The sequence below is a fragment of the Zingiber officinale genome, chromosome 8A (genome assembly GCF_018446385.1).
Source record: "Zingiber officinale cultivar Zhangliang chromosome 8A, Zo_v1.1, whole genome shotgun sequence".
NCBI lineage: Eukaryota > Viridiplantae > Streptophyta > Magnoliopsida > Zingiberales > Zingiberaceae > Zingiber > Zingiber officinale.
The window spans coordinates 48,973,899-49,001,069 of record NC_056000.1 but is presented as its reverse complement, the minus strand read 5'-3'; the positions used below and the strand labels follow the sequence as shown (position 1 = coordinate 49,001,069).

Genomic DNA, 27,171 nt, shown 5'->3' with positions numbered 1-27,171 from the left:
TACTTGGACTACTCAAAAAAACCTAAAAAAAACTTTGTCCCTTGGCAATAATATAGCGGTTAAACACTCCAATAATTTATTAGACATCTAAGATTTGAATTTCAACTTATGATATACTACATGACATTTTCCTTCCATGGGAGTACCAACCTAATAACATTGGCTACTTCGGATGAACAATCGCAATCACTTTCCGATTTATCTTGATAGTTGATCCTGTCCGAAGGCCGAATCAACGGACGCTGGGCACGGGGCACTCTTCGACTGCTGATGTGGATCTTCGACGGGTGGCACGATGCTCCGGCGAACCTGCACCAAAGTCGGGCCGGGAAGGGGTTCCCAGCGGCAACCCTCCGACGCTCAAGTCAGGTAAACAACGATAAAAAAGGTGGCTCCCAAAGTCTCAGAACGCATAGCCCAAAAAAAATGTACCTCCGGTGAAGGATGAGAGGCTTTATATAGGGTGGAGAAGCAGGTGCACACATACCGAGGTGTACACGTGTCCTCTGCCCATACCATAGTAAAGGCCCGTCAGTGAGCTTACCTGACCCCATACTGCTACAGTCCCCGCATGTCCTTGATGGGACAGCGGAATCCCCTGTCATAAGATTTGGAGCATGGCCTACACGTGCGACCTACTTGCTGTCAGAAAAAGATGTCCCTTGTCCTTTTCCACTCGATTCTTGCACTAGCGGACGTCGACCAGCTGACCGTCGAGCGTCCGGCCGGACGACCTCCGATATCCGGCCGGCCCATGTCCGTCTTCTGTCCGACCGGTCACGTATGATAGTGCACTTGGGAAACTATCGGTAGTGCTTTGTGGTGACTGTCAGCAGTATGCTTAATGTCTTCGGCTGAGCGTGCTGTACGCTCGGCCCTACGATCTTACCCAATGAGCGTCGGAACCCCTTCCATAAGGGTGCCTTTTTGCCCTTAGCTAAACACCGGATGGTCGCCCGGACGGTCAGCCCAATTTATCCGGTCGTCCAATCTGGCCGCCCGGTCGGTCAGCCTAGCTAGTCCGACCTTCTTCGATGGACCGCCCGGCTCTTTAACTTCCACGTGACGTTGACCCCTTACAACGAGGGTCCCCTGTTCTTATCGCCGGATCACTTGCCTCCCCTTCAAGTCTAGTCGAAGGAGGCGATTAGTCCGACTGACTGGACTGCGAGTATGGTCGAACGGCTCCTTCGTGCTAGTACCCTCCGCTCGGTCAACCATAGATATAACCTTGAACGGACCAACAATGGTATTCACCGGATCCCCTCGTGTTCTGCGCCAATCTTCGACATTAAGGTTGAGCATGCTTTCATTAAATGCTCCGAATGATTGAATGACCTGGAGAAGAAGAACGTGGAGGCTCGGGGCCTGGAGCTGAAGATAAAAGAGTTGACAGAGCAGCTCGACAAGGAGAAGGCGAGCCGTTCGGGTGACGCGGAGAAGATTCAGCAGTTAAATGAGGCCCTTACCGGCTCCCAGGCGGCTCTCAAAGAATATCAAGATGCCGAGCCAAGCCGGATCGCTGCGTTAAGACAGAGTTACATCTGATCGCCCGAATTCTCAGAGAAAATTTGCGAGCGGATATACTCAGCTTTTGACTTGGCCATTACTACCACTATGACCTATCTGAAGTCGAAGGGCCTTCTTCCGGAATCCACCAATATTCCAGCCGGCGATCAGGTGGCACTTCTAAGCAATATTCCGAGGGACCTCTATGACTTCATTAAGTAGACTCTAGGCCGCTAGGCCAAAAAGACCTTTTTTTGTACTTAGGCCGCTCGGCCTTAAGCTTGAATTTTAATGCAATGCTTATCTTTCACGTACTCTTTTTGCTGTCGAATATGTGTTGTCTGCTCGCCTATTATCACCTCGCTTAAGTATTTGGCATCATATTTCCGCTCGGCTTCATACGCAATATTTCAACTATTCAATATTCCGCTCTGATTGCAAAAATCGCTCGCTAGACACCTATGTACCCTTAGGTGCTAGGCCGAGCAGACCGTAGAGACGATCTAACTATTAAAGACGGGTTTCTGGGGCAACTACATCCCTTTTATGGGTATTTTCCGCTCGGATTATTTATAGACGCCGGCTCGTCTCTCGATATTTAATGTCGGAGCTCGACAGTCTTCCGCTCGGATTATTTATAGACGCCGGCTCGTCTCTCGATATTTAACGTCGGAGCTCGACGGTCTTCCGCTCGGATTATTTATAGACGCCGGCTTGTCTCTCGATATTTAACGTCGGAGCTCGACAGTCTTCCGCTCTGATTATTTATAGACGCCGGCTCGTCTCTCGATATTTAACGTCGGAGCTCGACGATCTTCCGCTCGGATTATTTATAGACGCCGGCTCGTCTCTCGATATTTAACGTCGGAGCTCGACGGTCTTCCGCTCAGATTATTTATAGACGCCGGCTCGTCTCTCGATATTTAACGTCGGAGCTCGACGGTCTTCCGCTCGGACGTTTATAGACGCCGGCTCGTCTCTCGATATTTAACGTCGGAGCTCGACGGCCTTCCGCTCGGATTATTTATAGACGCCGGCTCGTCTCTCGATATTTAACGTCGGAGCTCGACGGTCTTCCGCTCGGACGTTTATAGACGTCGGCTCGTCTCTCGATATTTAACGTCGGAGCTCGACGGTCTTCCGCTCAGATTATTTATAGACGTCGGCTCGTCTCTCGATATTTAACGTCGGAGCTCGACGGTCTTCCGCTCGGATTATTTATAGACGCCGGCTCGTCTCTCGATATTTAACGTCGGAGCTCGACGGTCTTCCGCTCGGATTATTTATAGACGCCGGCTCGTCTCTCGATATTTAACGTCGGAGCTCGACGGTCTTCCGCTCGGATTATTTATAGACGCCGGCTCATCTCTCGATATTTAACGTCGGAGCTCGACGGCCCTGAGGGCTAATTCAAACCCGGCCGATCGGCTCGGGGGTCTTCACCATCGAGCCTGTGGCTCGGCTACTTTACCTCCGGCCGAACGGCGCGGGGCCTTCGTCCTCAAGCCCATGGCTCGGCTAATTAACCTCCGGCCGAACGGCGCGGGGCCTTCGTCCTCGAGCGCTTGGCTCGAATAATTAACCTCCGGCCGAACGGCTCGGGGCCTTCGTCCTCGAGCGCTAGGCTCGGATACTATACCTCCGGCCGAACGGCTCGGGGCCTTCGTCATCAAGCCTGTGGCTCGGCTACTTTACCTCCGGCCGAACGGCGCGGGGCCTTCGTCCTCAAGCCCATGGCTCGGCTAATTAACCTCCGGCCGAACGGCGCGGGGCCTTCGTCCTCGAGCGCTTGGCTCGAATAATTAACCTCCGGCCGAACGGCTCGGGGCCTTCGTCCTCGAGCGCTAGGCTCGGATACTATACCTCCGACCTAACGGCTCGGGGCCTTCGTCATCGAGCTCTTGGCTCGAATAATTAACCTCTGGCCGAACGGCTCGGGGCCTTCGTCCTCGAGCGCTAGGCTCGGATACTATACCTCCGGCCGAACGGCTCGGGGCCTTCGTCATCGAGCCTGTGGCTCGGCTACTTAACCTCCGGCCGAATCGGCTCGGGGCCTTCGTCCTCGAGCGCTTGGCTCGAATAATTAACCTCTGGCCGAACGGCTCGGGGCCTTCGTCCTCGAGCCTTTGGCTTCGATGATATACGCCCGGCCGAATGGCACGGGCCTTCTTTCGGAAAATTACGATGATTCCTATGCCCGAAAGAAACTATATCTGAAAGACTAACCTGCCGATCAACATAAGATCTGACTCAATTTCTCAACTCCCGAATACCCATGGAGTGAGGTGGATACAATGTACTCATCGAAATTTATCAAGGCCAGGAGGATGGCGAAACTTCCCGGTCGGTCCTCCATGGCCGCTCGGCCTACCAGAGGTGGAGGCGGCCTGCTGCTTTATCCTTTTACTTGAGCCTTCTGCTCCCATTGCTCCACGAGCCTTCGCCATCGAGCGCCTGGCTCGGATACTATACCTCCAGCCGAACGGCTCAAGGCCTTCTTCATCGAGCCAAGAGCGCTTGGCTCAGATCTTATACACCATGAAGATAGGCCGCTCGACCGATAATTCCAATTGCGCACATTATAACATTTTGCCTTCTGCATTTCAAATATACAACCAAACGGAGAATATACAACACATATTCTATTGGTGCACCTCTCGCCCTGCCCCAGACAGGCTGGAGATAATTTGCGCTTCATGGTGGATCCAAGTGTCAATCCATCTTCATCCGCTCGGCGGCTCGTCCACCCAACTTCCTCGTATGCGGTCGATTCATCGCCTGACATCAAACTCCCGCTCTTGAGGTTCCAGAAGGAGGGGCTTGCTATAAGTCGAATTCGGGAGATGAAGTATCTGCTTTTGAGGGAGATGGGACTGTGGCAGTCGGTGCTTCCGCTCGGGAGAAGCGTCCGCTCGGAGGGCCTTGCCTTTTCTGTTGTCCCGTACTGGTATTTCATCTGACGAAGATCCCCGATTGCGATTCACTGCCACAGCATCAGGAGGCGTCCGGAATAGGGCCCGAAGGAATAGAACGGTAGCCGATGGTGTTTCCGCTAGACCACCAGACGCTGACGTTGCTTGCTTCTTCGGCCGCTCAGCTGTTACTTTCTGTTTTTGCTCCACAAGCTGGGCAGCCCTTATCTCTATCAGAGCGTCGAGTTCCTCGTTCGAGAGCGTCATCGTGTGTTGTCGTCCAGCCTCGTCCATTGTTTCCGTTCGGATGCAGGAGCGTTCCCACAGACGGCGCCAAATTGATCCTGTCCGAAGGCCGAATCAACGGACGCTGGGCACGGGGCACTCTTCGACTGCTGATGTGGATCTTCGACGGGTGGCACGATGCTCCGGCGAACCTGCACTAAAGTCGGGCCGGGAAGGGGTTCCCGGCGGCGACCCTCCGACGCTCAAGTCAGGTAAATAACGATAAAAAGGGTGGCTCCCAAAGTCTCAGAACGCATAGCCCAAAAAAAACGTACCTCCGGTGAAGGATGAGAGGCTTTATATAGGGTTATGGAGAAGCAGGTGCACACATACCGAGGTGTACACGTGTCCTCTGCCCATACCACAGTAAAGGCCCGTCAGTGAGCTTACCTGACCCCATACTGCTACAGTCCCCGCATGTCCTTGATGGGACAACGGAATTCCCTGTCATAAGATTTGGAGCATGGCCTACACGTGCGACCTACTTGCTGTCAGAAAAAGATGTCCCTTGTCCTTTTCCACTCGATTCTTGCACTAGCGGACGTCGACCAGCTGACCGTCGAGCGTCCGGCCGGACGACCTCCGATATCTGGCCGGCCCATGTCCGTCTTCTGTCCGACTGGTCACGTATGATAGTGCACTTGGGAAACTATCGGTAGTGCTTTGTGGTGACTGTCAGCAGTATGCTTAATGTCTTCGGCTGAGCGTGCTGTACGCTCGGCCCTACGATCTTACCCAATGAGCGTCGGAACCCCTTCCATAAGGGTGCCTTTTTGCCCTTAGCTAAACACCGGATGGCCGCCCGGACGGTCAGCCCAATTTATCCGGTCATCCAATCTGGCCGCCCGGTCGGTCAGCCTAGCTAGTCCGACCTTCTTCGATGGACCGCCCGGCTCTTTAACTTCCACGTGGCGTTGACCCCTTACAACGAGGGTCCCCTGTTCTTATCGCCGGATCAATAGCCCATAAAAAAACTTCGGTGGGACCAAACTAATTGCCTTCCATATTAATAGGATTGCAAAAATTAGATACATGAATTATAAAAAAAAAAATTGATTCATTTAAACAAGTCATAGCTTTTATTGTTTAAATAAATAGACTGAGTCATACTGTCATACTTAAGGGTGCAAACTAATTAAGTCAGTTTGCGAGGCAAACTCAAACATCTTCAACAAATTTTCAAGTAAAATTTAAGCATTTGATTGTTAACCAGCCAACTATTTTATTTTATTATTCATAAGTAGAATTCGAATCTAATAATATTTTTATCATGTTGTACACAACTTTAATTCGAATATGCTTAAACTAAAATTCCAATAGCTCTAAACTAAATTCAAATTTTTTGAGCCATTTCAAACAACTCAAACTAAACTCTATCAACAGAACAGAAGATGGAGTCCAAATTATTTGTATTTTCAAATTTTAAATCGAATCTAAATATCACACATATTTTTTTGAAACTTCAAATCGAATTTAAATATCACACATGCAATTCAAATATCAATATTTTTAAACTATTCGATCCGATTAAATTAGTTTGTACCCTTAATCATGTCTGATCCTATGTTGTGCTAAGCATGACTCATGGATCGAATGACAACCATTCAACTCGACCTGCGGGATAAGCTAGGCCCGACTCGGCATGACTCACCAAATGATAAATCTTGTAAGTGCAGCTTTAAATCTACATTAGATTGCAACAATAAATCTAAAATAAACTAGAAAAATGGACCTCTAAAAACTTGAAGTGGTGAGTAGTTATAAACATAAGATGAGCTTTAAGGTGCATGAATTCTGTTCTAAGTAACTTTTCTGTTGAACAAACAAACAAGCACAAGCCCATGAAGCATCGGTGATCATCAAGAAACATCTGGCCACTATATTCACTTATCCATGCTTCAAGGATTAAACACCATTATATTTTTCACACTCGAAAGAACCTCCAACTATCCAGCAAAAACATACAAAATTTAGACCCAAAAAAAGGAGTTAGTCAGGTTGCAATTTAGCTTCAAAGAGACTTCATTGCCAAACTCCGCATTCCATGGTTCGGTGTCATTGCTGACTACTTGATGAGGGCCTCCTCGTTAGACAGACGATGAATGGAGGAAGCTGATAGAATTGGTAGCGTTTTCTGAGAGCTTATGTGTGCTCCCTGAATCCTCTTATGTTAGGTGTGATGCAAATTGTGTCCAACTGGTAGTTGTTCATTGGCAGAGCACCTGTAATGTTCTGAAATTAAAATGTTAGTATGATACTGTATAGCGTCAATCGTAGATCAGTAAACCATGATATTTGCATTAACAAAATGAAATGAGTCCAGAGTCGAATGTCAGAATGGAGTGCTTGGAAAACACTCGAAACAAGTGATGTCAATTGATAATTATGGTAACTGAATAGAATGAGAACTCAGATTTCGTTTTTCTTTTCCCTATATCTGAAAAGTTTATTGAACTTTACTCGTGGGCTCTGGATTAGTTTTATAAAATTGATGAAAATCCAACGAGCATCCAAACACTACTAGAAGCAGAATTATCAAATAAAGTTGGATCAAGTATCATACTCAAAGCTCAAGTTCTAACTAATTTGTACATGAAACTTGCGCTCATCCAATAGTCATTGACTTATAAAAGGCGAGGTAAGCACATTTCTTGCAGTGTATTTTAAAGGATTGTGGTTTTGGAGGATCTCACATGAGGTTCTTTTTTTAACAAATTTATGCACATACTTTCTATATTTGTAACAAATCTAATCTCCTTTTGACTTAAACATTGTATGACATTGTTTTGATGAATCATCATATCATGTCATACGTTGATATTATAATTGCAAATATTGTTTTCTCAAAAAATTTAAAGAATAATAGAAGTTTATTTATTTTAATAATGTTAGTAAATATGAATTGTTAGTTTACGACACATTTGTCATTAGATGGTCTAACACGGGTGTAACTTAAATAATTAACTAAAAACTTGTTATTGAAATTTGCATTGGCTAGATTTGTTACACAAATAAAAGTACACAGGATTTGTTGAAAATGAGAATTCATGCTGGACTTGTTAAAACCATAAAAGCCCATGCTAGATTTAGCATTAACCCAAAATAAAAGAGCAGCATAGGATCTTACATTGTTAGTGTGATTGATAAGACTGGCTAGAAGCTCATCGTTTATAGATACCCTCAGGATAGGCATTTGTCTCATGGATCCAGGAAATTTATTAATTGTTGTCGACATTACACATATTCTGCAGACAGAATTGCAACACATTACAAATTATTATTTTGCTTGCATACTATCTCATGTGATTGAAGTAAGCCAGAAGAGGGAGAAAGAGAGAAGCACCTTACCTATTCTCAATGATCGAGATGTTATTTTTCACATAATGAAAAAGATTAATGTTCTCTTCTAGCTGCAATCTCAGGAGTGTACAAAAAATTAGCGACGTGACTTACGTCAGTAACCTAGAATCTCTTAAGATTTACTAAAAATGGACTAGAAACCATCAAGAGTTTGCACATTACCAATTTAAAAAGAATAAAAAATAGATAATAAACAAATAAGAATTACAAAGAACTGAACTTTTGCAGTCTACGCCTCCATGATTACTTAGTTATCTAGACAATTAGAAACCTAGCTTCTAGAATATAACATGCATATATCACAAACTTTTGAACCTTCTGTTTATCCTTTGACAAACTTGTAGATTATACAACCACTTAGCAAGTTACCAAGGGATCTAACCATAAAATCTCAAACACCATCTACACTTTTTTATAACACTATCATTTCACTATCTTAATTAAATGATTACTTAAGCTACAATGGGTCTATGAGTATATTTTATGCTAATCCTGCACAAGAAAATGTCCTTAATCACTTGTTTCCATGGGTGGATGAGGAGGATGGAAGAGGAGAGGGGGTATGTAAAGAAAATAATTCATATGAAAAATTACTCCTTTAAATCCATCATTCAGGTAAACAAGCCACGGAGCTACCCTTTACTCTCAGTTACACAGGAATGGACTAATTATTCCACCAACTAATAATTGTGTTACTTATAGAAAAATAATGAATCTCAAGTTAAACATACTCAAAGATAAACCTGCAGGGAATTTTAAATTCTCATAACAAAAAAGAAAGGAGCTCATTTTTTTGCTTCTTGTCATATTAGTTTAAACATTTAAAATCTTGTCAAGGAAACAAAATGTGACTCAGAATAGAATCATAGAAAAGCAACAAAAGGATAAGAAAACATACCATGCCTCTGTCAATATTTTTTGCAATTGCATCCATAAGTTTATTATTTTCATCCAAAATATGCTCTAAAGAGGGAGCTGTAAGACAAGGAATAAACAAATAATTACAATACGAATGGAAGTCGAAAGGCATTGACAAACTAATACAAGAGAAACAACATATAACACTAGTTACAAAGGAATCAAGGAAAGCTAATAAAAAAGGTACAGATATGCACATTTGGTTCAAAGGAAGGAATAGTTAATCCATTCCCAATAAATTCTCATGGAATAAATAGAAACTCTAGTTAGAAAGGGTTAAAAATGAACTCAGATATAAAAACTCCCATAAACTTGTTATTCTCTTATTATCTTTCTTTAACTATTCTTTACTCTCATTAAGGAATGCCCATTCCTACTTATTCAATTCTTCAAATAATTTATATTTCTACTCTATTCAATTTTCCAAGAAATCCATATTTTGAATGTGCAAAACAGAAGTGGGATGGGCAGGCTAGACAGATCACGCAGGTAAGGTGAGCATAGCAAACTAAGTCGAATTGGATAGAACAGTTGAACAGGTTGGCCAAGAGCGTGGATGCATCAGGCGAACTATTGTGTGTTTAGGAATATTTTATCAATGTGGAGACTTATTACTCGTCTATTACTTATAAAATTGCTATCAACCAAACATAGAAATGAAAATGATTCAATAATACTCCATGAACCAAACTAGGAAATATATATTCACACTACATTCCTTATCAATTTAGTCGCCCATCAATTCCATTCTGTGAACCAAGCATAGCACCAGTGCATAACTGCTGGAAAGCATGGAATGAGGCATCGAATATTTAAAGATGGCATAACAGGATAATTTAAATCCACCCAGTATTCAAGAAAATTAAGAAACCTTTGTTGTTAATTGCTTATGCTATTGCGCCACCAAGTTTTCCCTTTTTTTTTTTCTTTGTTAAATATGGAACCTTAGTAATGAATATTTCTGAGTTATTATTTCAGCGAGCACAGTTTGTTCTTTGACTTGCATCCGATAAAGTTCAGTAAACTCACAAGTCACACCCATGTGCCCGTCCCCTTTCTTTGTTAATAGTTGTGAAGCTAATGTGTCTCATTTGTTCCTTGTGATATCTAAGGTGTTTGTGTGTATCATCTGACAGTGTACTAAGTTCTAGCCTCTTCCAACCTTATTTGGCCTAGCTATGCTTGCTATATAGGGACTAGAATATGTATTCTCACAATCTAGATGTAGCAGATTGGGTAGTATGCATAACTTAGAATGATTGAACATTACGATAGATTCAAAAAAATAATCTGAAATAATGACGGCATCATAGGCACACAAACAAGCATTCTATAGTGTCAAACTTAAAAAATAAAAAAAATAAAAATAAAACAAGTGCATCTAGTAGAAGGTGGAAACTATCATGACAAGCATATCCACAGTAATTCAAACTGAATAAGAAAGAGTCAAAAACTGCATCTCTTAGTATGTTGTGCAAAAATTTCAGGATATGACTCAGTGCCCCAAAACCAACCTTCAGATGGTATACTATCCTGGATCTTCATATGATTCCCTGTTAGCAATGTAGGAGCCATGGAAATGTTGGCTGTTGAAGAAGGGCTGCCCATCTTATCCTAAAGTGTTAAAAAGAAAACTGAACAAAATCATATATTGTTGAAGGAACAAACAAGCTGTAACTCACTTTAGGCAACCAAACATGCTTATCAGCTTAATCATGAAACACTGTCTTTCGAAATCAGGAGATAAAGTGGAAGGCTTAAGTTGCCATAATTCTCTCATAATGTTTGTTCCCTTTTATGATAAAGATATTTTACCTAAAGGAATAACCACATTGCATATCTTTGTCATATAAACAAAGTGAGGATAGTATGGCAGTTGATCAGATACTTCCGCATTTTTTGAATAATTTATACCACTACCAAACCCATTTATATGCTTGCTTTGGTGATGAATAAGTACTCAAAACTGTGAGTATCCATAGGGACCTAACTTGAATGGGTAAAATATATAGGTATGCATGACTACCTGCAATTGTAAATAACCCTAAATGCAATCTGAACCCAATTATTAAGCATAATCGAGTACTCTAACCCGACTTCAACAAATCTGACACCTGGAAATATCAGATAATCAAGTATCCATTGCTATCCCTAGGTTGAAGCCTTTCTTTTTATTAAAAGATGATGAGAAATTTTGTAGGTAATTTAAAAATAAAAAAGGTTTAGAACTTGAATACTTAACATAAGATCCTTATGCAAACAGAAAAGGAAAAGAAAAAAAAAATCGTTGGAAAATAATTATCAGATGAAAATAGAATATTGAAGAGTTACCAGCATATCTTTTGTCTTTCCTGCTGCATAATATTCTTTCATCTTTTGCCTCTTTCCAGTTTCCTTGTGCTGCAAGAGAGACCAATGCGTTGATGGAGATGTAAAAGAAAGCCAAAAGCTGCCTAGTTATTTTTAAGCAATAACAATAACTTGTTTTTGATCATATGGAATCTAAGTTGATACTGCCATGATTATGGATTCATCTATAAACTCAAGATAGTGGGAAGTGCATTCAACTTTCATTTTATCCCTGTATTAAAGAAGACGAGTAATTGGGACCCTGGCTTTGACCATTCTCTAATAAGCGTCTACTGATTTACTACCCAAATGAGCACAGTTGTGTCCCTTTGTTTGACTCACCATCAGATGGAAGGACAAACAATCTCATTAGATAAAGGTGCAAGACTTGAATTAAAAGAAGAAAAAATCTGGGTCATTCTATCAACTTAAGGTTATTAGGAGAAGTGGCAAGCAATTCCTATTAGAATTTAACAACAAATGTTTGTGAAGGATACTCACAATGCAACTCCATGTCTGATAAAATAGTAGCTTATGCATCCAGGATATTTGATGGGGTATGGACAAGTATGGTGTCCACAATGTCAAAAAACAAGCAAGTCAATAAAAGGTGCATCACCAATCTTTTTAACAAGAATTTGAAATTACCCAATACAAATTTATCAAAAGAATGAAGGCATGTATCCAATTACGTCTCTATACCCTATCCCTTACCAAAACCATATTCCTGCATGAGTTTTAACAAATAAAGAACTACACATATTAGTTCATCTTTTTTATAAGTCACTAGAATCTAGTGATAAAAAAAACTCCAATGGCCACAAGGTAGCGCAATCGTTAGATGCATATATGCACCAAAAATGAAATTTTTTAATGAACATAAAGAAAAGAACCAAATCATAAGTTTCTTGTGTTCACTATTATCTGTATTTCGCCATATATGTGGAAGACAAATGAACTTAAGCACTAGGACACAATATTAGTAGTTCAGATTACAACCTTTATTGTTGCTCATAAATAAATTTTGTCACTGAAAAGGATGATTGAACTAACCTATATCAGAGATAGACAGACAACGCAAACTTTAACTCAATGGACAACCACTATAATGAATAATCCATAAGTTGCTTTATGTCAATATTTAGTAGAGAAAAGGACAAACTAGTAAATCTAAAAATTGTGTGAAAGATTCATAACAACAACAAGTAGTAGTATTCTAACTATGTGGAAGCCAAGCATTGATCTTTTTTCCAAAAAAAAACACATATTGAAGACTAATCAACTTTACTCGTATGATCATGACAAGTCAATGAAAAAATGATTAAACAGGTAAAACTCTTTCAATCATTAAAAAAAAGAATGGATACATGCAATTGACTGAGTTGTCAAGTCCAGTGGAAATACAAGTGAAAAATAAAGAAAATTTTGACATTAGATATAACCTCTCATTGAACAAGTGGAGCTACATTTCATGCTACTTAAAATATATGTCACATGTGGCACGATAAAAGGTTAAGCAAGCAAAGCATGTTGCTGGGCAGCTGGATCACATTTGCGCATCATAGTATGGAAACCAGAGATATATTAGAGTATATTACTCCACAAGCTAAATTCAACATGCAAGAAAGGGCAATTTGAATCTTGATTGAAAATTAGGCACAAACATCAAAACTAAGTTTTGATTTTAAAATAAATATTAAAACCAATAGCGGCAGCAACTAGTACAGGAGCCTTAAGCCAGATGCAAGTTGTAAAAAAAATACAATATTTGCTTGTATGTTATCCAAGATATTAATTGGTTACGAGCATATGAAATGAAGAGAGAAAAAAATAATACCATGTGGTTGTAAAATGAAAATCAGGAAACTGAAGAAACATTATATCAGATCACTGGGGAGAAGTGCAAAGGAAAAGGGTCATTTTTAGGAATTCAAGGTAGCTAAAGTTATGAGCACAAGTAGAAACATAAACGCCAAACCAGAATTTTACATAAAAGTTCATCATAGTAAACAAGGAGCTTACTGTGATCGATTGGCACATCAATGCGACATCTCTTATAGTCTTCTTACGCAACATAGCAGATATTTTTATGTACTTTCGTATTCCCATAAGATAAGAATATCTGTCTTTCACAAACATAAATTAATATTGAAACATATAAATGAACAACAAAAGCAATCAATATCACCGTGATAGCGATAATGAACAAGATAAATTTGCTCATGATAAACAACAACTGAGCAAATTTTGAGAGATGGCATATGACGTTTCAGCATGCACTCTCCCACAATAAAGACTGAAAATGTTGAAGAAAATCTTTCATTGAGGAAGCAACACAATACTTATATTAGTACATACTTGATAAGACCTACGTGCAAAATTTCAATTTCTTCTTGTGACCAATTTGCAGGCGAGCCTGACACATGTTCAAACCCTGGCACTGGTTCATGAAGAACAGATCCTGCAGAGTACTGAATGGAAGTCATTGCATCCATATGATTGATCAGGCCAGAACCAAGAGAATCGAACTGGCCAACGATGTTGTTCTTTCCACCCAAACTGCAGATGTCATCAGGAACCATGCCACTCAAGCTATTTATTGCACCTGACTGGAAAGAAACCATGAGAGGATGATGGAAAGATGAAGGCAGGTTTGCTTGGTAGGAACCCATATTAGAATCAGCTGCCATCTCTACCAGCAGAACTCCAAAGCATCAACCTTTCACACTTTATGATCTTATCATAACATACTCCACGTTACACAACTTGAATACATCTCTAGTTACTCTTCATTGTTTTTTGGAGTCTGAGAAATCAAGCTTAAAGTAGAACAAAATTCCAACTGGAGGAGCTCAACTATGGTTGATCAGAGTGGAATGACCCATAGACACAAGGATAAATATTCTTTCCTGCAGAAGAATAGAGCAAAGAGTCAGTGAACTTCAAACAAAGAAGTTATGAATCAAGAGCCAGCTCAACCGGCTCAATAATACAAAGACTATTCTCAAAAGGTCACGTTCTTCCTTATATCAAAACACATGAACCCGGAGGAGGAAAAACAAAGTATTTTCATTTTATTTTACGTGAATAAAACCATAGCCTTGACAAACCAGCTACCAATGACCACAACTAAATGCCCAATTACAAACGATTCAGTAAAGGCCTCATTTAAGTCGAGAAAGTTGCAGCAAAACTCCAAACATGAAAAATAGGAAACTCTTCAAGAATCACCTGCCTTCGGCATCCTCCTCCTTCAAAGGGAAGGGGAGTTAACAAGAGCGGATGCTTAGCAAGATTCCAGCTTTTGATGCTTCACCGAACCGCCAGTGATTTAATTTTTCCTTCCACAATGGGAAATCAGAGGAAAGGCGCTTCCTTTCCAAGCACCACGGTCGACAAAAAATGGATTCCTAGAGCTTGAAAACGCAGATATGAATCTCGGTAATGGAATCAGATGCCGATACCGCCTCCTCTCACGGCCACCACCCTTTTCTCGTCGCCCCTTTGACCTCGATTCTCTTATCAATCACTGCCAACCAAAAAGGGGAATTCCCACTCGCCTGCTCTCCCGACGTCGATCATCCTCGCCTTTCCTCCAAAGATTAGACTTTGGGAAGCAATTGGCAGTTAGTGCCCGTCCCGTTCCACTCCGCCTCCCTCGACATTGTTTAGTTGGCGTAGAGGGACCCAATCACCCCTGCAACAGAGTTTAATCACGGGACTGCCATTTCGCGGCAAAAATCCTCGCGGTCGATGCGAACTGCCGCGCGACGTCGGCGGTTGGATCGCGGATCGCGGATTCGCTCCCGGCGAGTTGGCGGCGAGACTTCGACACGTGGATCCGGCGATGGAGGAGACATATGGGCATGGTCCCTGGCGCATACCATGACCTCCAATTTTTTTAGTACAAAAGTGCGTCCTCAGCCCTCGCAGTCTGGGAGCAAATTTCCAAAGGGAAGCAGCGGGTTGACATTGGGGTCTCAATCCAAGTTCGCACCCCAAGATCTTTTCCTTTTCCCCCAGAAATGGGCAGCTATTTCAATTGGCACCTCACATTTTTCGATCTCCGACCCGAGCTCCCGTCCAAACACAAGGGTAAATTGTCCAAAACTCATTTCTCCTCGGTCCTGAAAACTTGTTACGGTAAATTTTTCTTTCCACGCCGATTTATTTAATTATTCTTATTGTTTAAGTATAAAATATTTAAAATAAAATATAATTTGTATATTTTAATTTAAATATAATTAAATATTTCTAAATTTATAAAAATAAATGCACCATTAGTATAACAATTGATCATATGGGAAAAAAATAGTACATAAAAAATATATAGATTCTAATTTAAATATATTAAATTTAAAAAAATTATACTTTATTTTAGAATTTTTATACCTAACAAAAATAAGAACAATTATTTATTTTAGAATTTTTATACCTAACAAAAATAAGAACAATTAGGTATATTGATGTACATTAGGAGTTAAAGCAAAAAAAAAAAATATATATATATATATAGGTAGAGAATGCGAATAATATTTTTCTAACATAGACACTGATGAGGGAGTTGAATTTGCTAATTAGAATTTTAATTACTTTTAATATATATTTTACACTAAAATATACATCCATATTATAAGCTAATTTTAAAAAGAAATATAGGTGTATAAAAAATTTATTTTTACAATAATTTTGCTTTAAAAAAATTATTTAATTTGTCTAGTTCACTTGTTTAGAAAAGTTAATAAAGAAATAGTATAAATTTTATAAATAAATAAATTAATTAATATAAATTATAAGAATAACAAAATTAATAAATTGAGCTAAGATTAAAAGCTTAAATAATATTCATGAACAAGCTCCAGAGATTTTTAATAAATAAGTTTAAGCAAACTCAATAAATAGATAAATAAATAAATTTGAACATACTTCAGCTTACTTTGAGTTGGTCGTTTACGCCCCTAAATTAAATAAAAGTGCATACAAATTAAAACAAGCAAAATGAGAGTATATATATATACCTAATTTATCAGCTCATCAAGCAATATGAGCAAAGTGCAAAGCATAAATAAATAAATAAAAGTGCACAACACTGAAGACAATAATATAAAAGGAGGAAGAAAGAAAGAAAGAAAAAGTAGAGCATGTAGAAGAAAAAGAAATGGACTGTGACAAAGCATGAGAGCAAAAAAGGAAGGGATAGAGACAACTTACAGCAATGGAAGCAAAGTGGAGTTGGGTGGCCACAAGCAGTAGGAGCACAATTGCAGACTCATCTTCCATGTTGTGCAGCAAGCAGCCAAGGCCACATTCCTTGGCTGGGCTCTGAACATCTTTTAAAAGCTCCCTTTTATGCATTCAGGGCGCACCCAACACCAGAAAGGAATCCGCAGATTCTCGCAAAAGGTGAGTAGAAAGCATAACTGTATCCACTGCTTGATCATGATGGGCTTCGAGTGAGAAATGTACAAGTAAACACCACAATGTAGTCAAATTTGCTTGCGTGTCAGCTAAAATGGATAGCCAGAAAGAAGCCACAAACTACCAGAGGAAAAAGGAGAACAACTGCTACTTCAGAGAGACAAATAAATAGCTCCAAGTCCAGTTGAGAATTTTGCCGGATAACATTCTTATTGTGCTCTCCTCAGCATGGCAAAAATCATATCCAAGTTGCTGAATCTGATTCAAACTAAGTGCCAAAACTTTGGAACAAGGTTTAGAATCTCACCTGGAGAGATAGCTCTCTGGTACAGGATTGTGCTTACACCATCCCGTGCTGGCACTGATAAGTTATACTTCCAAGAACAACAATATAACAGTTAAAGGATAAAAAAAATGTTATTAATGGTTTAACTAATAGTTAAAAAGTAATCAAAAGGAAAAAAAAAAAAAACAATATCGCACAGTTTCCTGTATAACGAACACATGTAAGATAAGAACGGGAGAAGAAAGGAAGGAGAAAATTCTATGTAAGCAATGCAGGAGAGCATGGTTAGAAGTTCAGAAAAGAAAAGGCACAAGTGCAATCAGATCATAAACCCCAACCCACTGTGAACCAAACCTCCAAAAAATGCACTTCAAGAATAACTTGGCAAACACAATGAATGACTGTTTTATTGGCAGCTGGATGAGTTTGTGTAGCTGCACCATATTGATACTCACCAGAGTTTTTGAGACAAAATAGAAATCTAGGTTGCTCGCTAGAACATAAGTCACAGACAGTGGTTTTAGGATACATGGCTTATAATAATGTTCATGAAATTAACTTTCCTTTAAAAAGGGAAGGATAAATGAGAATAACTTCCAAATGAAATTGTAGGGCCATCATGTCAAGAAAATATTGGCTAGAACCAATCAACAATATTTACATGCTATTATTATTCCAATCCGCTCTATGTTGCTGATCCAAGATGGGTCGAAATTTCCTATCAATATCTCTGCTTGTAGTAAACCCTTGAGAACTGTAAAAAATGGTATGGACTCATTTTTTTCAAGCAACACAGACAAGATCTAAATTATCAATTAAAGAGAAGTGTGTATGATATATATATAGTATCAGAAGTTCAAATCTCAAATCAGAATCTCTCTACATAATTTTGAGACCCTTCTCTGAACACAATATCAGAAAAAAAAACCTTTGCTCTTAAATATGTTTATGTTGCTTGCTCGCCAACTATTATGAAAAACAAGAAGCCAGTTTTGAGCAGACTGCAAACCATTTGATTATGGGGTTAAACATGTCTTGAGAACTCCACAGAAATGTGATTATATTGGCAAGCTGCTGCATAGTCAGAACTTATTCTCCTACATGGAGGCAACTCAGAAGCATTTGTTGAAGGAGTGATGTGCAGATTTCTGTATCCAAACCAGATAAGGCGCGGATCAGGTCAAACAAGAACTCTAAGGCAATTTTTTAGAATTTGATATGTAGTTTGCACACGCAACACGCACAAACACACCCACATCATTAGACTAGATGAGTCTGACATTCACTCCCAATCAATTCTGATCTTAAATGATGAACTCACCATGCATTCTCCTAACAGGGACCACCTCCATTATGTGCAAACATATGCGTTTTATAATCTCCGGGATGCCCAGTAAAGCAATCAGCTTCTGGTGTTGCAGAAGTGGAACGCCATAACAAAACAACAAATAGTTATGCAAGCACTCATTCGAACCATGTCTTTGATTGTGGAATTCTGCCCAAGCAGTAAGCACACAGGAATACTTCTAGGAATAGGCAAGCAACACAGGTCAAGAGAACCAAGTGTCCTTCCAGAAGCCATGGCAACATCTTCTAGGTTATATATATCACAGAATAAGTCATTCAATGGAACAAATCATTTAATGATATGTGATTGAATTGTGAATGGACTGAGCAATCAAACAATTTTTCCTTTGATGAACAAGATTTAAAAACAATTAAGCTCCCAAGTCCTCCTGATGCAATGAAAAACATCCACTGCCATTTCCGAGCCCAGCTAGCTATATTGTGACATGGCAAATCGTAAATTCCCAGTCTAAATTTTTCATTTCTCTCCCTGAAGCCAAATGAGATTAGCTGACTAAATATTTTGATTCACTACATTGATTTGCACTCCACCAAAGGAAATCCTTCTCCAGTATTTTAAATCTCAGGGAATGAAGTAGAAGCTTTGGAAATCAATAAAAAAATATATAATTAGGGATAGAGCTAATTTTATTTTTGAATGAAAAGATAGTGCACAACCAAATATGATAAGGTAGGATCCAAACGAACCATCTTCGGAGTCATGTTGGTAAAGGTGCAGCTATTTTGAATTTACATCAACTCTTCCACATTGTTGAGCATCAAAATGTCTTCATATTGACTATTAGATGAGCAGTATTTGCACCATCAAATCATAAACTCTATAGTTTTCGTTCTAATTTAGAATTCTAATCTCAGAACTTTGAAGCCCCAAAATAAACCCCATACTTATTTGCATCACGAAATAATAAGGGAATGGAGTTCAGACATTTTCCTTCCACTTGATGATAAGCTACCTAACAAAAACCAACATCACCATGATTTTGATTGTATTTCACTACCATTTTGATCTTTCATATGTGGAGCATCTATTTTTTGATCAGATTTCTTTACATCCTTACTACGACTAACCAACTTCTCCAGTTTCTTCCAATCTCCAACAAAATCTTCTGGGAATTTCTTTTCCAATCTAGTAATCACCCTCCTTGCATCTCTCGGCCTAGAAGCTTTCACCAACTCCTTCACCAGCAGCTTAATGGAACCCAAATCAGGTATGTTGCTATGTTTAATGCAATCTGCCAACACCTTCATACACCCCACAAAATCCCGATTTTTACTCAAAGCTGAAAGAAGATTCATAAAGGTCACAGAATTCGGCACACATCCCTTCTCCTCTAATCCGTGGTAGACCTTCTTTGCATCCTTAGTCTTGCGATGTTTACAATAACAAGCGATCAAATAGTTATAGGAGATGATATCTGGCTCCAATCCTGCGGCCTCCATCTCAGCAATAAGATCAAGGACCTCATCTGGCTTCCCAACAAGAGCTTTGTGCATAACCCGCACATTGTAAGCGGGGAGATCGGGCTTTACCCCTTTAATGCCCATTTCCTTCCAAAGCGTCTCGGCCTCCTGCGGTTTGCTGTCCTTGTATAGAGAATCAAGGATGGTGGTATAGATCACGGAAGTGACCTCGATCTTCTTTTCCTCCATCTCCTTGATGATCGGGAAGGCCTTCTTGGACTCTCCGGCAAGGCAGTGGTACTTGACGAGGATGCCGTACGAGACCGCATCGGGGACGATGGAGAATTTTCGGGGGACGTCGGAGAACAGCTCGGGCACTAAGCGGTGGTGTCCAAGACGGCGGGGTGAGTGGTTGAGGGCAGAAAGGAGGGCGTTAAGGGAGAGGGCGGTGCGGGGAGAGCCCAGGCGAGGGAGATCCTCGAGGGTGCGGAAGGCGTGTTCGACCATTCCGGCAGATGCGTAGGCGGCGGCGACGGAAGCGAGAAAGGGCTCCGAGGAAGCGTCCTTGCTGTCCTTGAGAGGTTCGAGGAGGGACTCGATGTCGGAGAAGCGGCGGAGGAGAGCGAGGCGGCGGACCTCGTGGACGCAGGCGGGACGGGGCACAGCAGAGGCGGAGAAGCATCGCCGGGCATGGACGAGGAGCGCGACGTGGCGGCGAGCGTGCGCCATTTTTATTTTATTTTTTTGCCGTCTGCTGAGTCGACCAAGGAAGGCGTAGGGTTTAGACGCTGTGTTCGGCTCAGACGCGAATAGAAATCCGACGTGTTAGAGGCCCGACATGGGCTCGGTTGGCCCGTGCAATTTCTAAGCTGGGTCAGGCCGACCGGCCCGACCGTAAGAGGCCATGTCGAATATGAGCTGTGATCCATCCATCGCTCACGTGGTTTGAGTCCATTTATGTGCAGAAAGTTTACTTATAAAAATAATAATTGAACGAACATAGGAATATGAGTTGAGAGAATCTGAACTAAAAGATAAAATTTGAAAGGTTATTTATAAAGTAAATTTATAATTTTATAAAATTAAATATATAATTTTTAAAACAATAATTTTATAATTTACCTATTGAAAAAATATCCTTTCATCTTAATTCACCTGCTGAGTAATTTCATTCGTAGTTCACCTAGCAAGTAAATTCAAAGTACAATTTAAATATATTAAAAAATCAACGTCCAAATATTTATCACATTTCAAATCTTCTTACAAAATCGATATCCATCCTTCATCACACTTACATTTACTTTCAAAAGAAAAAAAAATAATTAATTGCAATCAATTATTTTTTTAATAAATATATTGTAAATTTATACTGAGAAATCTAAAAGGTTATTCAATGAAAAATAAATATAGCAGTATGGATCCTCAAAGCTCCCAACTGAAAATTTTCATTAGAGAGGCAAATCACCCTACTTGATAGAATACCAGAGCCAGAACAAGATGTATTTCAAAAGTGAAAATTTTAGACAATCTTATTTTATCGTAAACATGGATTGAAAGCTAGTAGTATTATTTACCATATGCAATGTCGATATCCCTCAGTGGAGAAACTTGAAGGCACCATCATTTAACCTCCTAAAACGAAAATTAAAGAGCACAACCAATACCTGCAAAAATCTAAAACTTGATACAAGTTCTGAGGAATGCACGAATCCATTATAAACAGTTCCAGGCACAAACACGAAGAACGCAATGCGGGTAAAATATTGTATTAAGGTTAAAGCAACAATAACTAAGCTTCTACCCTACGAAGTTGATTATATGGATTCTCTCCTATGTCATTAAACTCTATCCTCTATTATTTTCTCATTTATATTTATTTAACCTTCACAAAGGTGAAAACGAGAAAATTTTATTGATGAATATAACAGTTATAATCCAAAAATAGCACACCCTTTTGGACCCATTCAATCATAAAATTATACAAATTACAAACAAAGTTTTGATTGCCAGTGTAACTATAACCAGAAAACTCATGTTGGACAACAATAATTATGAATATTGAACTGTTACTAGGACAACAAAGCTTCAGAGTTTGATCCTCTACAAGCAGGAAAAGACAGGATGATGTTAGAAGGCAGCAATTCACTTAAAAAGGAGTTAAAGGCCGTAATTCTTTCAAAAAATAGGACGAGATGATGTAATTGATTTCTAATTTTGCTGGTTCTCCATTGCACTTCAAATCTGTGCTAATTGATATTGATGACATCATGAAAGTTGACTCCCCCAAACAATGAAAACTATGGACTGCCAGATCATCAATATAAGGTGTCAAATGTCAGCAACATCCACATTTGTACTAAGTCCACAATGATGGATGATTGGACAAACTGGATTTGTTATGTCCATCATTGTTACCGGCTCCTTAACTTGAGAGCACGGTGAGGAAGAAAAGAAAAGAAAGGAAAAATACAAAGGAACGAAGAATCCAAAGCACATTCATATGCTAGTAAAATAAATAGTTGTGTGTGGCAATTTATCAGATGGTGGCAAAAAAGGTGAATACGCTCGTCCCTAGCGCCCCCGTCAACCCGTCCCAGGGTCAACACGGAGGAGGTAAATCACGGGTGGCTACTAGCCTTTGGAATAATGACTAACACATAAAGGAGACATTTACCTCAGCTTTGCCGAGATTCGAACCTCAGATCTCATGGTGACAACACTTCATGCACTAGCCACTAGACCCATCCGAGGGGGCGTATGGCAATTTATCAGAGTTCCTAAAGCCAATGAACTCAGATCATTACGATATTCAATCAACACTAAACAGAGTCTGCAAATGCACATCTAACTTGATAAATTATAGATAAGAATGTTAGGTGGAATATGTAGAGTTACTACAAAGCAAAAAAATTTGAAAAAATAAAATCTAAGAGCAAAACTGTAACTCTAATAAATGATAAATTAGAAGAAAAAAATAGAATATAATGATATGGACATATTCAAAGGCAATTCAGTAAAGGAGTTGAATGGAATAAAGTGAAAGATGTGAGAAGGAAAATCAAAGAAAATATTATAAATGTAGTGAAAAAATGAGTATTAAGTTAGATATTGATCACCAGTGCTAAAGAATTGCATAAAAGATTATGTACCAACCATCGATGATACCAATAAAAGAATAACTAAGGCTTAAAGTCTTAGTGCACTCCTCCAACCATGGGGACATGCTTTAATTAAATCCGTCCCCTCGGGGCGGTGCGATGGTTAAGATATGGGGTGTTGCTACATGAGGTCTTGGGGTCGAAACTCGACGTGATCGAGCATAACCTCCCCCATGTTTTGGCCATTTGCACTAATGGCTAGTAGCCACCCGTGATTTACCTCCTCCGTGTTCGCCTAGGGACGGGTTGGCGGGGGGGCTGAGGGCGAGCGAATCACCTTTTTTTTTTTTTTTTTTGCCACATGCTTTAATTAAATCCAATGAGGAAAACCACCCAACCACAATAGATGTACTGAGATTCAAGACCCACCTTAAGCACTTCTCTAAGCCATTTAGGTGAGTTTGTGGGGCTTGATCCATGGGAAAGAAGGCAACATGGTCCACCATTGTATGATCACAACAACAACCCACAAAGTAGTCCATCCAATAACAATGCACAAAGTGATCCATCCTCCTCTCTCAACTCACAGCAAAAGAAAACATATTAGTGCAAGAAAAAATGAAAGAGAAAGGACAAGGTGAATGAAGAACGAAAAGAAGGCATAGGAAGGAGCAGTGGAACGAGGTACAAGAAGGAAAGAGAGAGAAGGGATAGGAGGAAGAGGGGCTGCAACCGCAATACTTGGATTGTACTACCTTCAAACATGCTAGTTAATATAGAAATCTGTCATTATAGAACTACCTTCAAACATGCTAGTTAATATAGAAATCTGTCATTACTGTATTTCAACAGTATTAATGGCAGTTAGGAACCCAACTCAATGTATATTTGACTCACCTTGTACCTCTTTCAACTACAGCTACTAGCCTACTGCATTTTTATTAACTACATTCTAGGGTTCTTCCTATTAGACATAAAGGAGGCAAGTGCTAAAATGTCCTCAAATGGGCTATTTAATAATTGTAGTATTATATTATATAATTATATGGATATATTTTATATCACCTCAATCAGATAATATATTATCAGCTCTCAACTTAGTATAAGAGTACACAAATCTAGAATTTGGATTTCCAATCTCCTTCCTTTTCAATCCCTTAAAAAGGGAGGATGCATCTGCAAGATTGATGCAATGATGTGAATTTCCCTCCACATCTACACCTCTCCCTGCATCTCAATTCTCAACAAATCATCTTCCTTCCAAAAAGAAAATCTTTTCCACACTACTGTCCAACTCCAAGCTAGAAGCAATTCATCGTAAGATCATTCCCTACTATGGCTCCACAAGAGGGTATTGCTATGGCCTTCGCCAAAAAAGAGAGATGCTTCCCTCATTGAAGTTTCTCCTTCAACAAAACCTTACAGTTTCAACAACTCCTCAAAGCCCTTTCGATGTTGCTGCTCCCTCTCTGCCCAATCAAGCTGAGTGCATCACTAGACCACCTAGCGTCGTACCCAACTCAATAAATTCCATACACAAAACAACAATCTCCAGCAGTCCAACTAAACCTCCTCCCACTCCTCTTTGTTGTCGTCGTCGTCATCGTCATCGTCATCGTCATCTTCTCCAATGGATCTCTTACTGTTGATGCTCTTTTCCTTGCCATAATGCTAAAGGATCCTCCGTCAGAGAACAAATTTCAATCAATTGTTGGCTGGGAGAGTATCAACCTCCTATGGCAGGAAGTTTCTCCTCCTAGTTGTACAAGTGAGGCCCAATGTCTATCAAAGACTATACTCTTCTTCCTCAATATCAAGAGCAAGCTTCTCTCTCGTTCAGAGTGTGCTCAACTGTTGGCCTAAATTGAATAGTTCCAAGCCGATGTGAGGTTCACTTCCCCCCTCAAAAAAATATCAAAGGTTCCTATAAAATAAGTTGGCAATAGTACTGAAAAAAGGATGATAAAAAAAAAAGACAACCCGATGCACGAAGCACCCGCTATGCGGGATCCGGGAAAGGATCTATTGTACGCAGTCTTATCCTGCTTTTTGCAAGAGGTTGTTTCCAGAATTTAAACCCATGACCTTTTGGTCACAAAGCAACAATTTTACCATTGCGCCAAGGATCCCCTTATGAAAAAAAAAAAAAAAGGATGATAACAGTAGTGAAAAGAGCACATATTATTTAAGGTTAAATGACAATGTAAAAAAATCCAAGATGGATTTATATTATAAGAAGAGTAAAAAGTTATTATTTTCCACACCATTTCAGAAGGTGTGCTTGACACTGTCTAATCTGATTCGTGTACTTAACATGAACAATCCACCCCCACCACCAAAGAAAGTGCTCATCCACCCACCCTCTTGAACATTTTAACAAACAAATTAGACATTTGATTCCAACAGTTCCACATTTCAAAATAGCAGAGTTTCACAAAGAGTCATATAGTCGACAAACAAATTATTATCAGCATTAATCCAATTAAAATGTAAGAAGCACCAAAACACCAGAGCATGAAGGAACTTAGGAGCTTGATTAATAAAGAACAACATCAAAGGGACGGAATCATCGCACATATTTCTGGCCTAAAGTGCAGCTAACAGATTGCTTCATGATTCAAAGCTCTGAATAGGATTGGAATGAAAGAAAAGAAACAGATATTTAGAGAAAACCAAATAGTTGACAACTTGACATAGAAACTAAAGAATAACATAAACATAACAATTCCAGAAAGTGTACCTTCATGCCACCTGGATTGAAATCTTTTGATGAAATTCTTAGCGTCCATCTTCTTGCCGACCAGACTGTGCATTGGAGCCATTGTTCCCATCATTTCCTCGACCATCAGCATTGCTACCTTCTGCTTGTGTCTCAAACATTCTAAAAGGCCACGGCAGTGAAATTCTAAACCTTCTCTCAGTCATTCTAGGGTTAGCAGAATCTCCTTCAATGAAAGCTCCAGCAGTTGCCCCAGAAACACTACCAGAATCCCTTGTTCCAGCAGTTGCCTGCGCTGAAGGGACCACTGGTGCCCCCCTACGTTGCTCATAGTCTAGATCATCAGTCGGAAGCTCATAACGACAAACTGGGCAGGAATTGTGCAATTCGAGCCATGGCAAGATGCAGTCTTTGTGAAAGATATGCTTGCAAGGCATCTTCTTGGCCTCGATTCCCATCTCAAAAGTGTCCATGCAGACAGAGCACTTCGCTTCATCAGAGGCAAGCAACTCTCTACTAATTTTGATGTCCGGAAGGTTTGCAACGGCAGTCTTGGCCGCAGGAGGGGTTCCATAACGATTGGGATCATTCTCAGTAAGGTGCTGGATAAGCTGCTCAAGGCCAGAGCCGATAAAGTAATCCCCGATGTTCCCAATTCCACCGTCAGGTCCGCCCCCAATCACGACCTGGATATTGGCACCTCCAGACGCAAATTGCTGGAGGTAATCCTGCAAGAAGACCATCGGATTGAAGGGAACCTCGCCAGTAGCACTAGTGGGGGCACCAGGTCCAGAGCGGGAGACGAATATTTCAGGGCCGAGGAGATCGGCAAGGCCACTGGGTTGCCTGAGGTCGAAGCTAGCGGGGGCGGGGGAAGAGGAGGAGAAGAACGGGGAAGCAAAGGATTGAACGATAACAGGATTGCCAGAGGCAGAATTAGATATGCTATTAGGGCTGGGACTAGGGATGGGGGGCTCAACCTCTTCGAGGAAGTCATCGTGGCAGACGGGGCAGACGATCTCGAAGGCTGCGGCGGGTAGGGAGACAGTGCGCTGGCACCGGTGGCAGAAGTAGTTCTGGTACTCGGAGGCGGCGGCCCCACTTCCATGGCTACCGGCGGAAGACATCGACGGCGGCGGCGGAGTAGGATGAGGATGCGAGGAATTGGGAATGGATGGATTTGGAGGAGAAAGGCGATGCGAATGGGGGTAGGTATTCGAGGAGATCGCCGTCGTCACGAGTCCGCCGCCCTCACGAATCTTAAAGCAGTTTGCCCATACATAGCCACCAGCTCTTTGCGGGCCCCACACGGCGCTGGACGAAGATTCCAGAAACAACGTAACCACGGTTACCAGGTTTGGCCGTGCGTTCGAGGTTATTATCCTAACAATTAAATTAGTAAGAAATTTTCCATTCATAAGAAATTTTCCTAGTAAACTTTAGGTGCACATAAATCTAACCATTTTATACAGCTTTCAAATCTAATTTTAGATTTTACAAATTTGTCATATATCCCAAACGATTTAATATCATCGACCTAAGATAAAA

The 27,171-nt window shown here is 40.6% G+C and overlaps 3 protein-coding genes across 9 annotated transcripts; all 3 read right to left on the bottom strand.

Moving 5' to 3' along the window:
- Positions 1-6,559: 6,559 nt before the first annotated feature.
- On the bottom strand, positions 6,560-18,892 carry LOC122008955. 5 transcript variants are annotated; one of them, XM_042564888.1, is made up of 10 exons: positions 16,545-18,892; positions 13,692-14,242; positions 13,356-13,455; positions 11,835-11,864; positions 11,316-11,384; positions 10,499-10,598; positions 8,965-9,041; positions 8,055-8,116; positions 7,834-7,951; positions 6,560-6,938 (listed from the first exon to the last, which is right to left on the bottom strand). In XM_042564888.1, exons 2-10 carry the CDS (start codon positions 14,021-14,023, stop codon positions 6,849-6,851), a joined length of 978 nt encoding a protein of 325 aa, XP_042420822.1. In that variant the 5' UTR covers positions 14,024-14,242; positions 16,545-18,892; the 3' UTR covers positions 6,560-6,848. The 5 variants fall into 5 exon arrangements, with proteins under 5 accessions (XP_042420822.1, XP_042420823.1, XP_042420824.1 ...); XM_042564889.1 differs by lacking the exon at positions 16,545-18,892 and adding an exon at positions 14,565-14,998; XM_042564890.1 differs by lacking the exon at positions 11,835-11,864.
- A 156-nt stretch (positions 18,893-19,048) lies between these two features.
- LOC122008954 (pentatricopeptide repeat-containing protein At4g36680, mitochondrial-like) lies at positions 19,049-20,614 on the bottom strand. Its single transcript, XM_042564887.1, has one exon. The coding sequence runs from the start codon at positions 20,533-20,535 to the stop codon at positions 19,375-19,377; it is 1,161 nt and encodes a 386-aa protein (XP_042420821.1). The 5' UTR covers positions 20,536-20,614; the 3' UTR covers positions 19,049-19,374.
- A 609-nt stretch (positions 20,615-21,223) lies between these two features.
- On the bottom strand, positions 21,224-26,895 carry LOC122008952 (E3 ubiquitin-protein ligase RING1-like). Of its 3 annotated transcripts, XR_006119431.1 has the most exons (3): positions 25,645-26,895; positions 22,481-22,583; positions 21,224-21,470 (listed from the first exon to the last, which is right to left on the bottom strand). XR_006119431.1 is itself a non-coding variant. In XM_042564885.1 (2 exons), exon 1 carries the CDS (start codon positions 26,748-26,750, stop codon positions 25,683-25,685), a length of 1,068 nt encoding a protein of 355 aa, XP_042420819.1. In that variant the 5' UTR covers positions 26,751-26,894; the 3' UTR covers positions 21,224-21,470; positions 25,645-25,682. The 3 variants fall into 3 exon arrangements, 2 of the variants coding, with proteins under 2 accessions (XP_042420819.1, XP_042420820.1); XM_042564885.1 differs by lacking the exon at positions 22,481-22,583 and having other exon boundaries at positions 25,645-26,894; XM_042564886.1 differs by lacking the exon at positions 21,224-21,470 and having other exon boundaries at positions 22,536-25,529.
- Between the last annotated feature and the right edge of the window lie 276 nt (positions 26,896-27,171).

Bases quoted from the DNA above. Each gene is read 5' to 3' on its own strand.
- LOC122008955 (XM_042564888.1), bottom strand. From the start codon at position 14,023: ATGGCAGCTGATTCTAATATGGGTTCCTACCAAGCAAACCTGCCTTCA. The intron at 11,865-13,355 runs GTAAGCTCCTTG...TGGATGCATAAG, and splicing joins TGATGTGCCAATCGATCACA to CTACTATTTTATCAGACATG. The intron at 11,385-11,834 runs GTGAGTATCCTT...TCTCTCTTGCAG, and splicing joins ATCAGACATGGAGTTGCATT to CACAAGGAAACTGGAAAGAG.
- LOC122008952 (XM_042564886.1), bottom strand. From the start codon at position 26,750: ATGTCTTCCGCCGGTAGCCATGGAAGTGGGGCCGCCGCCTCCGAGTAC.
- LOC122008954 (XM_042564887.1), bottom strand. From the start codon at position 20,535: ATGGCGCACGCTCGCCGCCACGTCGCGCTCCTCGTCCATGCCCGGCGA.